Here is a 14161-nt window from a genome sequence, read left to right on the forward strand (position 1 = left end):
TGTAAAATTTGAAAAGCTGGTAGAAATGTTAACTGTGTATGCTTTCTTTGTTAATTTTCCTGGACTAAGACAACTGAGAAATGATAGCATGTGGGAATCTAAAGTAAAGACAGGTGGTCTGGGAATCATAGAAGGTTGGGGGGAGGATATTTCTGTCATGTTTTCATTACAAGCATGGTCTAGGCAGTTTCTTGTTTTCATCTGTTCTCAAAAGAATTGCCACAGTAGTCCAGACCATAATCCATTATGTAGTTAATTTTGTTTTTGACTGGCATCATGTGTAGAACATGTGATTATACTTGAATAAACATTCAACATCTATTGCCACGGCACAATTTCTTTTAACTCATTACAGATCTTTTGTGAATTTATCTAAATTTTATTTTGAAACTTCTCAGCTTCTGGCATTTAGTAATATCCAGAATTCCACCATCTTTACAAAGTAGCACTTCTGTTTTAAAGTAGTTCTTTGATGTCTAATATGATAATGTGTTTGGAATGTTGACCTTCATCTTTTAAAAAAGGTTTTTAAAAATTAAAAGTCTTTTGTTTTCTCTGTCAGTCATTTCTGAATGTTTACGCTTTGTGTTCTTCTCTCTATCCACCAGCCTTTGACAATTCCTTCTCAAAGACAAAGTTAAGTGAAAACAGTGATTTGTGACAAATCCCTGTTTGGCTTTTAAAGACCTTCATAACCTGGCCTTCTACTATTCCAGTCTTACATCTTTCTTACCTATACATACTTTCAGTTTTTGAGGGGGGTGGGACTAGGCAGTGGGGTTAAGTGACTTGCCCAGGGTCACACAGCTAGTGTCAAGTGTCTGAGGGCGGATTTGAATTCAGGTCCTCCTGACTCCAGGGCTGATGCTCTGTCTACTGTACCACCTAGCTGCTCCTCTCCTACGCACTCTCCACTTCATTGACTCTGGTTTTGTTGTTCCTCAAACAAAACACTCCCATCACTGGCTGTCCAATGCTTGCAATTCCCTCATTTCTAATCTCCACCTCCTGGTTTCCCTGGCTTCCTTCTAGTCTTAGCTGAAGTCTTATCTTCTACAAGAAACCTTTTCCAGTTGACCTTAATTCTAGTGGTATTAATATGAATGCCTTCCTTCTCATCATCTTGAGCTTAACTTGTATATTGTCTTGCTTATACGTAGTTAATACATTTTTCTCCTTCATTAGACTATGAGCTTCCTAGAGAGCAGGATTGTCTTTTTATTTGCTTTATATCTCCCATGCTTACCATAGTACCTGGAACATAATAGGAACTTAATAAATGATTGTTATGTAACTGATAGTATATATTTTCCCTTGATAGTCATCAGCCTCTTAGAAGAGAGAAGGAAGGTATTTTTCATTTTCCTTTGTTGAGGATCAAAAATGGTTATTGTAATAGCTCAGAGTTCAACTTAAGTGTGTTTTTTTTTGTTTGTATTGTTGTAGACATTCATGTTTTCTTCAGGTTCTTTTTACTTTGCATCATTTCATACAAGTCTTCTTCCTCTTCCTAGATACTTAAATCCTTTGAAAGCAACCACTTTTTGAATTCAAGATTTGGATAATAAGTAACTGTAAAATGTTCAGATTCTTCCTCTTGGTTCTCTGGGAAGACTTGAGTTCTAGAATCTTTTGGAGACAAGAATACTAAATTTCAAGCTTCAAGGGAATTCTGAAGTAACTTAGTCCAAACCCTCCTTCTCCCCATTTAAAGAAAAGGAAACTGAGACCTTCACATAGATAGTAAGTAGTAGAGGTAGAGTTGAACCCATTCATATTCTCTGCAGATTCATTGCTTTTTTTTTTCTTCACACCCTACCATATTATACTTTTATTTCAGTATTTATGATGAAAGATGAGACTTTACTCACATTGTTTTGTTCTCCTTAAGGAACATAATAACCCATGAACCTGTTATGAAGTTTACCATAGATTAGGTTTCATGAACATAGGTATTGCAGCACTAAATAATAGAAGGGATCAATATCATTAAGCAGGGTAGTAGTAGGGTTTCCAAAGAAGTCTTTAAAACTAGTCCTTCATGCACTTTTATACCAAGAGGGGTTGGTTTACAAGTGATCTTGAAAACAAAAATCATAGAAGAGTTTCAAGAAGGGACATTTAGTTAATACTCTTGATTTGGGTTATTTGAGATTAGAGAATAGGATTATTAAATGGATTTAAACTCAGGTCTTTCTAAGCCCCAGTAAGCAGAGCAACCTGATGCTTCTTCAGGCTCTGTTCGTAATCAGACCACTAAAAATGTAATCTCTGCTTTAGATATCATCTAGTGCATAAAAGGACATGGACACTGGAAAGAACCTTAAGAGACAGTTTTGTCCAGTCTCTTCAGCTTTGTTGTCATAACAGCGCTTTAACATTTGCCAAGCACTTCACAAATATTTCCTTACTTGATCTCAACAGCCCTGTAAGATAGATGCTATCATCCCCATTTTCCAGATGAAGAAGCTGAGGTAAAGGCTAAGCGACTTGCCCAAAGTAACATATCTAGTAAGAGTCTATGAGGTCCTAGTTAAGTCTAGGTCTTCCTGACTTCACATTCCTCTGTTCACTGTGCTACCTAGCTGCTGCTTCAGTTTTGATGTGTGGTAGGTCACAAAAAAAAATCTAGCTAATATTCTACAATGCTTAGCTGCCAGTAGGTACAACTGTTATATACTGGACAACTTTAAAAAAAAAAAGGGAAAGATTAACAATTTTTTATTTAAGGCAGTTGGGTTTTAAGGCAATTGCCCAGGGTCACACAGCTAGTAAGTATCAAGTGTTTGGTCTGAGGTTCAATTTGAACTCAGGTCCTCCTGACTTTAGGCCTGGTGCTTTATCCACTGTGCCACCTAGCTGCCCCAAGATTAACATTTTGAAACTTTTTCCACATGGTCCAAACATTGTTGTCATGACCCTTTTAATCAATATGATCTGCTTGCAACCTCTGGATTATTTGTAGTTTAGATTTGCCTCACCGCAGCTGTTCACAAATATCTGCTTAGTTAGGAGACTTCCCTTGTGAATTTCCATCAGACTTTTTCAAATTACACCCTGTAATTATATCTTTTAACACCAAAATTGACCAGGCTGTCCTTTGAACTCACAAATGAGCTGAGTTCAAGCTTCTTACATAGAAGATCCCTTTTCTAATATTTAATAAAACTTTGGCATAGCTTAGTCTGCTCTTAACAGATACATAACCTTACTTTCTACCTCCTTGAAGAATCCCATCTACAATATTCCCTTCTCTTCAAACACTTATAATAACAAGGAACTTAAAATCTCATAAGGCAGACTATTCTATTTTTGGTCAGCTCTGATTATAGAAAATTGTAGTTTACAAGAGCTTCTTGCTAATTAATACCTATTGGTTCTAATTAAATTTCTATAGCACTTCAAGATTTTATAAACAATTTTATTCAGCTCTGAGGCATATAGTAATGGTATTCCTATTAATTTATGACAGTAAAGCTTAAAGAAGTAAAGTGACTTGGTCAGTGCCTTGGTAACATTGCAGACTTTGATTTGAAACCAAGTACTGTTACTCCCAAGACCAGATGCATCTGTTTTGCCTTCTAACTATGCAAAGTTAAATTCCCTAATCCATATGACAGTTCTTCACATATTTGAAGATATCTAGTGATACTTCCTGTCTTGGGCCAAATGTTCCAGTTTGTTCAATCATTACTTAAATGGTTTTGAAATCGTTGTCCTGTCTTCCCTTCCCCCAGCCCCCAATCCTAGATTTACTTGAGTTGAGTTTTTAAAGATGAATTGTGATAGTCTTAGGAAGAAGTGAAATTTTTTGTTTAAGGATAAACACACAGGTTAAGGATAAAATACACAGGGCATATATACAGTTATGTAGCCAGTTTGTCAGAGGATATAGTAGCTATTATTTACTATTACATTATGTATGTGGTAGGTGAGTACACATGTCCTTAGGGTCACGTATCTTAAGGCATTATTGCTTGGGTTTTAATAGTGAACCATTACTCATCCTACTCTAAAGCTTAATTTAGAACATGATGTATAATATGCCTAATCTTTGCAAAAAAAATTCTTTTTACTACTTAACCTGTTCTAGCTAGGCCTTTTGAAATTTATTGCATTATAAAAATAAGAAACATTCAGATATTTAGATGTATCTATTGTCTACTAATCTGTGTGGGTAGTTGAGGTCTTATCCATGCTTTCTCATGTTGTAATTCTAGTCCATATCCTCCAATAAATTCTTTGGGGATTCAGTAGGCGAATGATTTTTGGGAAAGTATATGTGTTTCTTTTCCTGTTGCTACATTCTTGACTTAACTGCCTTCTTTTCCTGTCCTATGCATATATACCTTTGTTTTTTAAGCTGCTTTTTTGCCCACAGTTCAGTTTTTATGTATATCCTATATAGCCTGTTTATGCCCACCAATCAACTCCCATTTCATTGAAATTCCTTTTGATTACTTTTAAATTGTAGCAATTCCATGATTTACAGACCTGTAGTATAAATGGAATGATGGTTTTTGGGTGTTTTTTTTTTTTAGGAAAAACTTGGAGTCTTTGAAAATAGCACAAATTTGCACATGTCCACTTATCTGTTACATGTAATGATGAAAGAGCTCTGTGACTTATCTAACTACATATGCACTATAGGTATTTTTCATCCACTTTTGGCTCACAGGTTAGAGGAAGGATATATTTGGAAATACATGTGCTTTCAAAACAAAAATTATTAATAGTATTTAAAAATAACATTTGTGGGGGAAAAAAGGAATGTTTCCTTTCTGTGTCTTCAGTAAAGATTCCTTTGATTCTTTTGTGAATAAACCTTTATGTAGAAATGAAAAGGGCATATGCTTCAGTAATTATTGGTATTTTCTTTATGCAGAATTTTGTAGTAATCCTTGAGGTTTTTTTCCTCTTGTTTGATACCTTCCTCCTTTTAGGTGTTTTGAATGCATCACTCATTGTTCTCCCAAAGTTTTCTCCTGTTTAGTTGCCTGGTCTGTCTACTCTTAAATATATTTTCTTTTTAAGTGTCATTTCTGCTACTTCATCATGCAGTGTATTGAGGATGACAGTGTTAAGATTCACATGCCATAAACATAAACGCTAATGCCATCATTGATAGAGGAAATGTTTGTTCTAAAATATTGAACTGATTTTTTTTCCCTTAGTGTTTACTGGGCACTATGCTAGTGCTGGAATACAAAGGGAAAAAAATCATCTTCACTGATTGTTGCCTGAGGGTGGTATTTGATGTTGCTCATTACCTTCCTTCATCTTCCACTATGAAATTTTGTAAATGACTTAATGCTAGTGTTGCCCTTAGTTACTATGTTTTTTCACTTTGTGAAGGAGATGAAATCTTGGTGACCTGAGGCATTGTTTAGGCCTTCCTTTTTGTAGTGACTGTTTTACATTTGCATCAATTCCTCTATTTCATATTTTGGGATGTTAATTTAACTCAGATTGGAGGGGTGCTAATTACTGTACATTTTAATTTTTGTTTCGTTTTGAACTATCACTTTTGCCCTTTGCTCTAATGCAGGCCTGCACAACCTGGAGCCCACCAAAGGCTTTCAGGTGGCCCAGGAAAAATGTAGAAGAAATACTTTGGCATGCCACAAGCAGATTGTGCAGGCCTGCTCTAACCCAGTGAGTGGCTGTCATACTTTTTGAAAAACTCTGAAAAATGATTGAGATTTCCAATGAAGTTTTCTTTACATGTGTTTTATCTGTTGGTATTTATCTTATTAAATTAATTACCTTATTAGAAATTTAAATTGATATATTAAAGGAATTAATATTTTTAATTTAAATTCATTGTATGTTAACATAAATAACAATGAAAAATCAGTATTTTCAAAAACAATTGAGAAGAATGATATACATATATTTGCAAATCCCTTTTAAATGTCTGGCTTAATAGATGACAGCTACTGGATTCAGTCTGTGTTTGTTAGTATTATTATGAAAACAGCTTTGGTTTCAGATGTTGATTTTGAAGATGCAGAAACTGAGACATGGAAAGGTTAAATGACTTGGCCAAAGTAAAGTGTCATTAGAGGTGAGATTGGAACCCAGGGCCACCATAAGATTGTTCCTGCTTCTTTGTGGTCATTTTGTTTATGCTTATCATGAGTGTTGACACTGAGATGTTCAAGTATTAAATGAAATGAGTATTCTAAAATCAACTCTGATAATTCCTATATTTGCTTCTCTAAAAGAACTTAGGAGCCAGTCTTCTATTTAGGTGCAATTTTGATAATACAGCTTGAAGATACAGATTTTTATAATTTTATGTTTCTGTGCTAGGTTATGTTAATTCAAATAAAGTCATACATGATTTCATAAGCTTAGAATCTAGCAGTTTTAATAAGAATTTATACAGACTTAAGATGATAGTAGCTCTTCTCATTTTTGATTTTCTTTTGTGTATTAATCTGGTTTGGTTGTTCATATTTTATCAGTCTCTAGTAAGCATATAATATGCCGATTCATTTTTCTTTTTTTTTAATCATTTTATAAAATTTTTAACATGTATTTTTAAAATTCAGCATATCTTTTCATTGATGTCTGCTATATCCTACTGATTAGCTTTTTACTACTGTTTGCCTTTACCAGGACTAGGTATATGGCTTAAGTGGTTCTATTAACATCAGGATACAAAATGTGAATAACTCTGTCTATGCTGTAATTAATAACAAGGGGCGTGGTACTGCTTGACAGTTTAAAAAAGTTTTAAAAAATTCTGCCTTTATCATTTTATGGAAACAAGGAGTGAGTTAATAACTATATGAGAGTTAATCATGAGCATGGTTCTGTTTTACTGTATTGTAGGCTTGTTTATAAGTCATAACTAATTTAAAAAGTTGGATTCAGTGTGATAAAATAACAAGAAGTTCCATACTTTTAGACAAACACAGAAATAACTCAGATAAATCATAAAATAGATCTGTGTGAAAATTGAGACATAGTCCCAACCAAGCTCATGAATCGTGTTGCCAAATCCCAAAACAAGAACTGTTTTGGGTAACAGCTTTAAGAAATTTTAACTGTAGAAAATATACTGTATTCTTCTTTGTGGTAAGCCTGAAAGAAGCTGTGATTCCAGTGAGTGAAGGACTGAAAGAGAATTTATTAAATGTTTACTGTGTACTTGGCTCTGGGAACACAAATAACAAAAATATGACAGCACCTGCCCAAAAGGGACATTCCCCAGTCTAATGGAGGCCACACATGGAGAGGACTGGTACCCAGGAAGGGTACATGTAGAAAGTCACAAATGGCAAATGGGAGCAGATAGGGAAGAAATGAACTGGGTTGATGCAGAGAAGAATGTCTCCACGGAGGGCAGTCAGTTAGCCAGTATTTATTATGCACTTCCTTAACAAATGAGAGCTGCTTGGCTAAGTAAGCACTGGGGAATAGAGGGAAGCTTCCAGTCTGGGTGGGGGGAGACAGCATGCAAATTCTCTCTACACACACACACACACACACACACACACACACACACACACTCACTCTCTCTCTCTCTCTCTCTCTCTCTCTCTCTTCTCTCTCTCTCTCTCTCTCTCTCTCTCTCTGAATGGATATAGGATAACTCTTTGTTTAAGATTATTCAGCACATTTTCTTTACATAGGAGTTATGTTCAGTGTTCAAGAAAGTAAGTTGATTAGAACTCAGTTTGTTTTGTGTCCATATGTATAAAGAAAAAAAAAGGATTAATATTGTCTTAATCTCTCTTGCTTGAAGTTAGGTAGCTTTTCTTAAAAGTAGGTCTCACTTGTATTTAAGAAACAGCTAAGTCAAAAATATAGTAAAAATTCTTTTAATCTAGCAACCCCGGCTATATACTATGCAGCTGATTACCAGGAACAGAAAGTCTTTTGAGTTCCAATATATCACAAAATCTATGCCTGTTAAATTTCATTCACTTGTCTCAAAGGAGAGCTCTGTATGTTATTTCTAAAGGGTTAGTGGTGTTTTCCCGTTCTATAACCTGATTAGAAATGGTAAATTATATTGGGAGATGAACACAGATATCACTCTGCCTGACAGTAAAGGAGAAAAAGAGTGAAGTAGAGACAGCAATTTCCGAGTAATGATAAATAGCCCTATACCTATTATAAGGGTTTTGCACAAAAAATAGTTAATGATGATAGTCCTAAGTCATCAAGAAAATGTTAAATTATATTCAGTATATTACATTGAAGTCAGTGACGTTTTTGAAAGATTTGTATTAAAGCGGTTTAATTAGCGATGTTTTGGAACTTAAGCTTTGGTTATCTGAGAATTATCTAGAACAATATTCCCTTGAAGATGCTGAGTAATTGAAGTGTTACAGAACTGTTAATATTAGGCTGTCCTTTGTGGGGCATTTTTTTTTTGAGTCCATGATACACTCTTTGCTAAAAAACACAAATAAGGAAGTCAGTGGTTTTTTTTGTTGCCTTATCCTCCATGTATATTTGCAGTAATAACAGGGCTGGTGTAAATTTAAGGAGCTATCCAGTTTTCCTACTTCTAGGCAGAACTGCTAAATTAATCTAGATGAAATGATTTATTTTAGTTAGGTATTGTAGATCCAAGGAATATTTTTTCTACATGTTAAGTTTATCTATGAGGCTGTTGGAATAGATTAACAAGGACTTTGTAAATGATCCTACCCTTTCCATCTCCACACTTTGGATCTTTTTCTTATGACTCCTATTAAAATAAACTTTGAGTTTAAACTGTTGAGTCTGTTGACTAGACTCAGAACCAGCTCTTTTTCTTAACTCTTGAATATTCTGTGGTTTTACTTTATACAATAAATGTGTTCCTGAGTAATGTAAATCAATTTATAAATTTGCTCATGCTTTAAAGTAGATGAATTTATTAATAATTCTTTTTGTAAAGTGAATAATTACTGTCTGATTTTGTAGTTTCCATTTGATATGTGGTTATGTGTAGGCTGTTTGACATTTCATCATATTGGCCAGTAGTATGTCTTTTAATGTTACTTTATCCATTTATTCTTATGTCACTTTGAAGAAGAATAATGTCTCATGATCTATAGGCAGTAGTTGAGAAGAGCCATTTTCTGCCCTAATCTTTGTGGGTTTTTTTTGGCAAGGCAATTGGGGATAAGTGACTTGACAGAGTCACACAGCTAATAAGTGTTGTGTGTCTGATCCAGGATTGGAGCTTAGGTCCTCCGGACTCCAGGGCTGGTGCTCTATCCACTGCGCACCCTAATCTTAAGCCAGTGATTTCCCCATTGCAATTCTAGGTTCTAGGGATATAACAGGTTGCAATGATAGTTTGCATGGAGCAACCTTTGAAGATAATGAATGGCGCTAATTTTGGGGTCTCCAGGAAGACAGATGATGAGTTTGGTTCATTTTCTACTAGGAATCTTGAAGAGAAAGAAATGAGGGGCAGAGTTGGGGTGGGGAAGTTTGGTTGGTCTCTGCGTATTTCATTTAGGGACAATGTACCAATCCTGAAATTATATCACAATCTTTGACTAGACTTCTTTTTAAAATGAATTGCTACATTGTTGATCCAGTTTGAGAGGCACTCTACCTTGAATCTTTTTCGGTTACTACTGTTGTATTCTCTAAAGTATTCTATCTTAAAAGTATTTATTGAGCATCATCTGTGAGCCAGGCACTGTGCTAGCAGTTGGGAATACAAATATAAATAATGAAATAGTGCCTACTTTTTGAGCTTACATTCTTTTTATTTGTAGGCAATTGGGGTTAAGTGACTTGCTCACGGTCACACAGCTAGTAAGTGTCAAGGATTTAGTCTGATGCTGGATTTGAACTCAGGTCCTCCTGACTTCAGGGCTGGTGCTCTATTCACTGTGCCACCTAGCTGCTCTGAGCTTATGTTCTTTTAAACAGCATCGCGTTGAACACTTTCTTTCCCATTCAGTTTGAGATTTTTGTGAACATTTCTTTAGCCTTCAGTTTTTTAAATTACATACTAAACATCAGTCCAAGATTATAATATACTTGATAGGATTTAGTGGATTGTTTTCCAGTTAACTTTTTGGAATGCCATCTTGTGTTTTACCATAGAAATTGAAAGTTTGTTTGGAAAGGAAAGTGAGAAAACCAATTGGTCCTATATTTGTAATCTCCTAATAAAAAACCTCACTCTTCTGCTTCCATTGCCTTACTCAATTTCTTTTTGTGTAGGAGGGTAGTTATGGATTCTTATTGGTGACTTTTTTAAAGGAAACTCCTGCCCCCACTCAGGATGGAATGATAGCAGACTAGCAAATCTACCTGGCTAGTAAGGCTTGGACCAGTTTGATTTTTTTTTTTTATGTGAAGGCTTAATTTTGTTTCTCTTACACATATAAAAAATCTTTAATAGAAAGCTCTTAATGATCGCCTTCGACTTAGTGGTTCTTCCATAGTTGCATGTTAGCTGACAGTCCTTATTATGTGGTATCATGAGTACCATTGGTGATCTGCCAGTTTACCCATGTAGTTGAGCTCCCATTTTTGCAAATTTTATGAAGTTCCTGCACATTAGCAGGAAGATACTGAATAAAATAAAATTAAATTAAATTAGAATGGAGAATGTTTGAATAAGAAAGTTAAGAGGGAAGGGGTAAAGGTTATGAGGCTGACTTTTAAATAGTTCTATTAGTATCATGATGGTATCAAAATGATTTAAAATCTGTTGGAGCAGCCTTAGCCAGCAAAATTGAGTGTATTATGTAGTTAGCAGTAATTTTCTTGGGTTTTGTAGAGAATTTACTTGACATTTTTTTGTCACTTCATATTTTTTTTGTAATGGAGAACAGGAGTCATGTATATGTTTTATTTGTCAAATCTTAAACATTTAGCCATTGGAAATATTGAAGGAACATAGAAATCAGTACTTTTTCTGTCTTTTAAAGGTTGGAGGCTTTTTTGAGGGGGCACATCTAAATGAAGAACTTGTATGTAAAGCTGCTCTGCATAGAGCAGGATTCATTCATTATATAAGAATCTAAGGTGGCTTAGTTAAGAAATATTGGAAGGGCTTGAATATTTTTAAATACAGTGGAGTCTAAATAATTTGTCCGTTTCCTTATATACCAGAGGACGGCTCCACTATATTTATAGACTTGAGTTTTTTTTATTTTTTAATTTTATTTTGTTTTATTTTTTTTAGACTTGAGTTTTGAAAATTGTACAAAGGCTAACATGTATGTATAGACTATTAGTAGTGTGGGCTGATTAACTGAATGAAGTTGACTTTTCTTAAAGGAATCATTAGTTTAAAGGAATTAGGATTTTCTTAGTTTTATTTTCCTTTAATTTATGCAGTGTTCAGCTAGCTAGTTTATCATCATCATCATCAAATATTTATCAAGTTGTCCTATGTATGCGTTAGGTGATTTATAGATAGATTAAGAAATAGTCAATGAAGTTTACAAAGAATTGACCTTGATGTGGACATGCTGATTATTAAGCTATCTATAGTGTGTTATACATCCGATTGTATATAAATAGAAGTAGGTGTTAACAAAATTATTAAGCTATCTATAGTGTGTTATACATCCGATTGTATATAAATAGAAGTAGGTGTTAACAAATGAACAAATGCTATCTTTTGAATAGCTTTCAGGTGTTTTATGGGTGTTCATCCCTGGAGGGAGAGCTGGGGCTTCTTGGGGTAGGGCTGAGAGTTTCTGTATTTAAATACGCAGGGTACATTAAGATAGAACTATTTGAAACTATAGTGAGAGAGTTAGGTTAGCATTAATTGGTCAAAGGAAGCACAAAGAGAAATAGTTTAAATAATACAGACATGTTGCTAATTTACCTAAAAGAACTTAGGGAAACTGAGACTAGTTTGAGAACTTTAAAATAGAGATAGAAGCTTAGACCTAATGCCCAAGAGCCAAGAAGGAAATGTGAGGAGAGCATGTTTTGGTGGGCATAGTGGTAGAGAGACTGCTGATAAGATTATATTAGATCAGTATTGGAATGATCAGGGCTTGTACCTAGTTTGATGAGTATTCCTGATCTACCTATTACTATTAGAATCCTTTAATTTGAGGCAGTACTCACTGGGGTTAGGAGTAAAATATTATCAAATCCTTTGGGATAGAAAGGATTATTTTAGAGTTCTTTTTAACTGTTCATCTGAATAATTATTCTCCTTCCTGATTTGATAGCTTGTTTGTGGCTGTTTGACCCTTGCCATCAAACACCATGGCCAGCAATGTCACCAACAAGACTGACCCCCGTTCCATGAACTCCCGTGTCTTCATTGGGAATCTCAACACTCTGGTTGTTAAGAAGACTGATGTTGAGGCCATCTTCTCGAAGTATGGCAAAATCGTGGGCTGCTCTGTTCATAAGGGTTTTGCCTTTGTCCAGTATGTTAATGAGCGAAACGCCCGTGCTGCTGTGGCAGGAGAGGATGGCAGAATGATTGCTGGCCAGGTACTAGGTAAGTTTTGATTGATAAGAAGTTTTTAATTGATGTGGGACCTTTTTCATGCCTATAACCATTTTTACCTAGTGCAAGTCAGTGACAACTATTATGTGTGATAATAGTATGATATACATCATGAATTTATCTAATGCTCTGAAATCATGGGTAAGTCAGAAGGAGGAGGGAAAATACTCCTCTTCTGAAATTTTGAAACTGTGTATAGGTCAAGTAGCAAAATAATCTCATTTGTTTTACTTTGTGTGTAGTAGAGGTTGTATAACCTCAAATGGCAAGCCTGGTAAAGAAAAGAAAGGGCCAGGATGTTTCTTGTATTTTGTTAAGTTTGCTTTAATTTTGTAACATGCAGGCTATTACAAAGCTCCTTAAAATTACACAAAATAGAGCTCTCTGTCTCTGCTCTCTTGTTTGGAGAATGAATCCCAGCGAAGGGCTCTATTTCTTAGAAAACTGTTAAATTTTAAATTACTAAGGGTCAACAGTTGAATTCTGCTATTAAGAGTGAGTATGGGTGGCATTGTTGGACAGTGGCAGAATTCAAAATGATAGAGATATAGGGTAGGCTTAAAAAGAGGAAGGCAGCTCTGAGAATTGTGATCTATAGGTATAGAATTTCCACCTGCATATTAGAGTTTCTGTTGGAATGCCTGAACCTCAGTAAAAGAATTTAGGTAGTTAGATCAAGGAGGTTATTTTTTATTATTTATCTGTTTTTAGTTTTCCACATTCACTCCTATAAGATTTTGAGTTCCAAGTTTTCTCCCCATCTCTCCGTCCCCCCACCCTAATGCGGCATACAATTTGATATTTGATACATATACATTCGTATTGAATCTCTTTTCACATTGGTCATGTTGTGAAGAAGAATTAGAACCAATGGGAGGAACCATGAGGAAGAAGAAACAAAAAAAAAGCACAAATAATCTGCTTTGATCTGCATTTAGACTCCATAGTTCTTTTTCTGGATGTGGGCAGCATTTTCATCATAAGTCCTTTGGAGTTGTCTTGGATTTTTGCGTTGCTAAGAAGAGATGAGTCTATCAAAGTTAGTCATCACACAATGTAGCTGTTACTGTGTACAATGTTCTCCTGGTTCTGCTCACTTCAGTCAGCATCAGTTCATTCAAGTTTTTTCAGGTTTTCTAAAGTCTGCCTGCTCATCGTTTCTTATAGCACAGTAGTATTCCATTGCATTCATGTACCACATCTTGTTCAGCCATTCCCTAGCTGATGGGTATCCCCTCAATTTCCAATTCTTTGCCTCCACATAAAGAGCTGCTATAAATATTTTTGTACATGTGGGTAATTTTCCTTTTTTTTTTTTGTGATCTCTTTGGAATACAGACCTAGAAGTGCTATTGCTGATCAAAGGACATGCACGTTTTTATAGCCCTTTGGACATAGTTCAAGAAGGTTATTTAAAGTCAGTCTTACTTTCTTTGTCTTGGCCTCAGAAGGTAGACAGGAACTAATTCAGCAATTAACACACTTTCATAAGCATTCAAGCATGTGTTTAAGACTCACCCAGTCCTCCATAGGATTGTTTGGCCTTCTAGATGGGCAAAATAAGCAGTTATGATTTGAGGAGATTAGGTATTCTTGGCCAGAAATATTTCTTAATGATGTCTGAAATTGATCATAGCTTCTTCTTCAGTTAAATGTTACTCTCTATCTGAAGGCCTTATTTAAAACAAAAAAAATCCCCAGTAG

General features: G+C 35.1%; 1 protein-coding gene across 7 annotated transcripts in view; it reads left to right on the top strand.

Annotated features, from left to right (window-relative positions):
• Positions 1-14161, top strand: part of HNRNPC (heterogeneous nuclear ribonucleoprotein C) — a 49885-nt gene that overhangs the window by 12756 nt on the left and 22968 nt on the right. For all 7 annotated transcript variants that reach the window (XM_021002873.2, XM_021003026.2, XM_078151299.1 and 4 more), the window contains one exon: positions 12171-12448. In XM_021002873.2, the coding sequence (XP_020858532.1) occupies positions 12208-12448 (241 nt within the window). In that variant the 5' untranslated portion in view covers positions 12171-12207. The remainder of the gene's footprint in view (positions 1-12170; positions 12449-14161) is intronic.

The sequence above is a fragment of the Phascolarctos cinereus genome, unplaced genomic scaffold (assembly GCF_003287225.1).
Source record: "Phascolarctos cinereus isolate Bilbo 61053 unplaced genomic scaffold, phaCin_HiC Scaffold_3;HRSCAF=262, whole genome shotgun sequence".
Classification (NCBI taxonomy): domain Eukaryota; kingdom Metazoa; phylum Chordata; class Mammalia; order Diprotodontia; family Phascolarctidae; genus Phascolarctos; species Phascolarctos cinereus.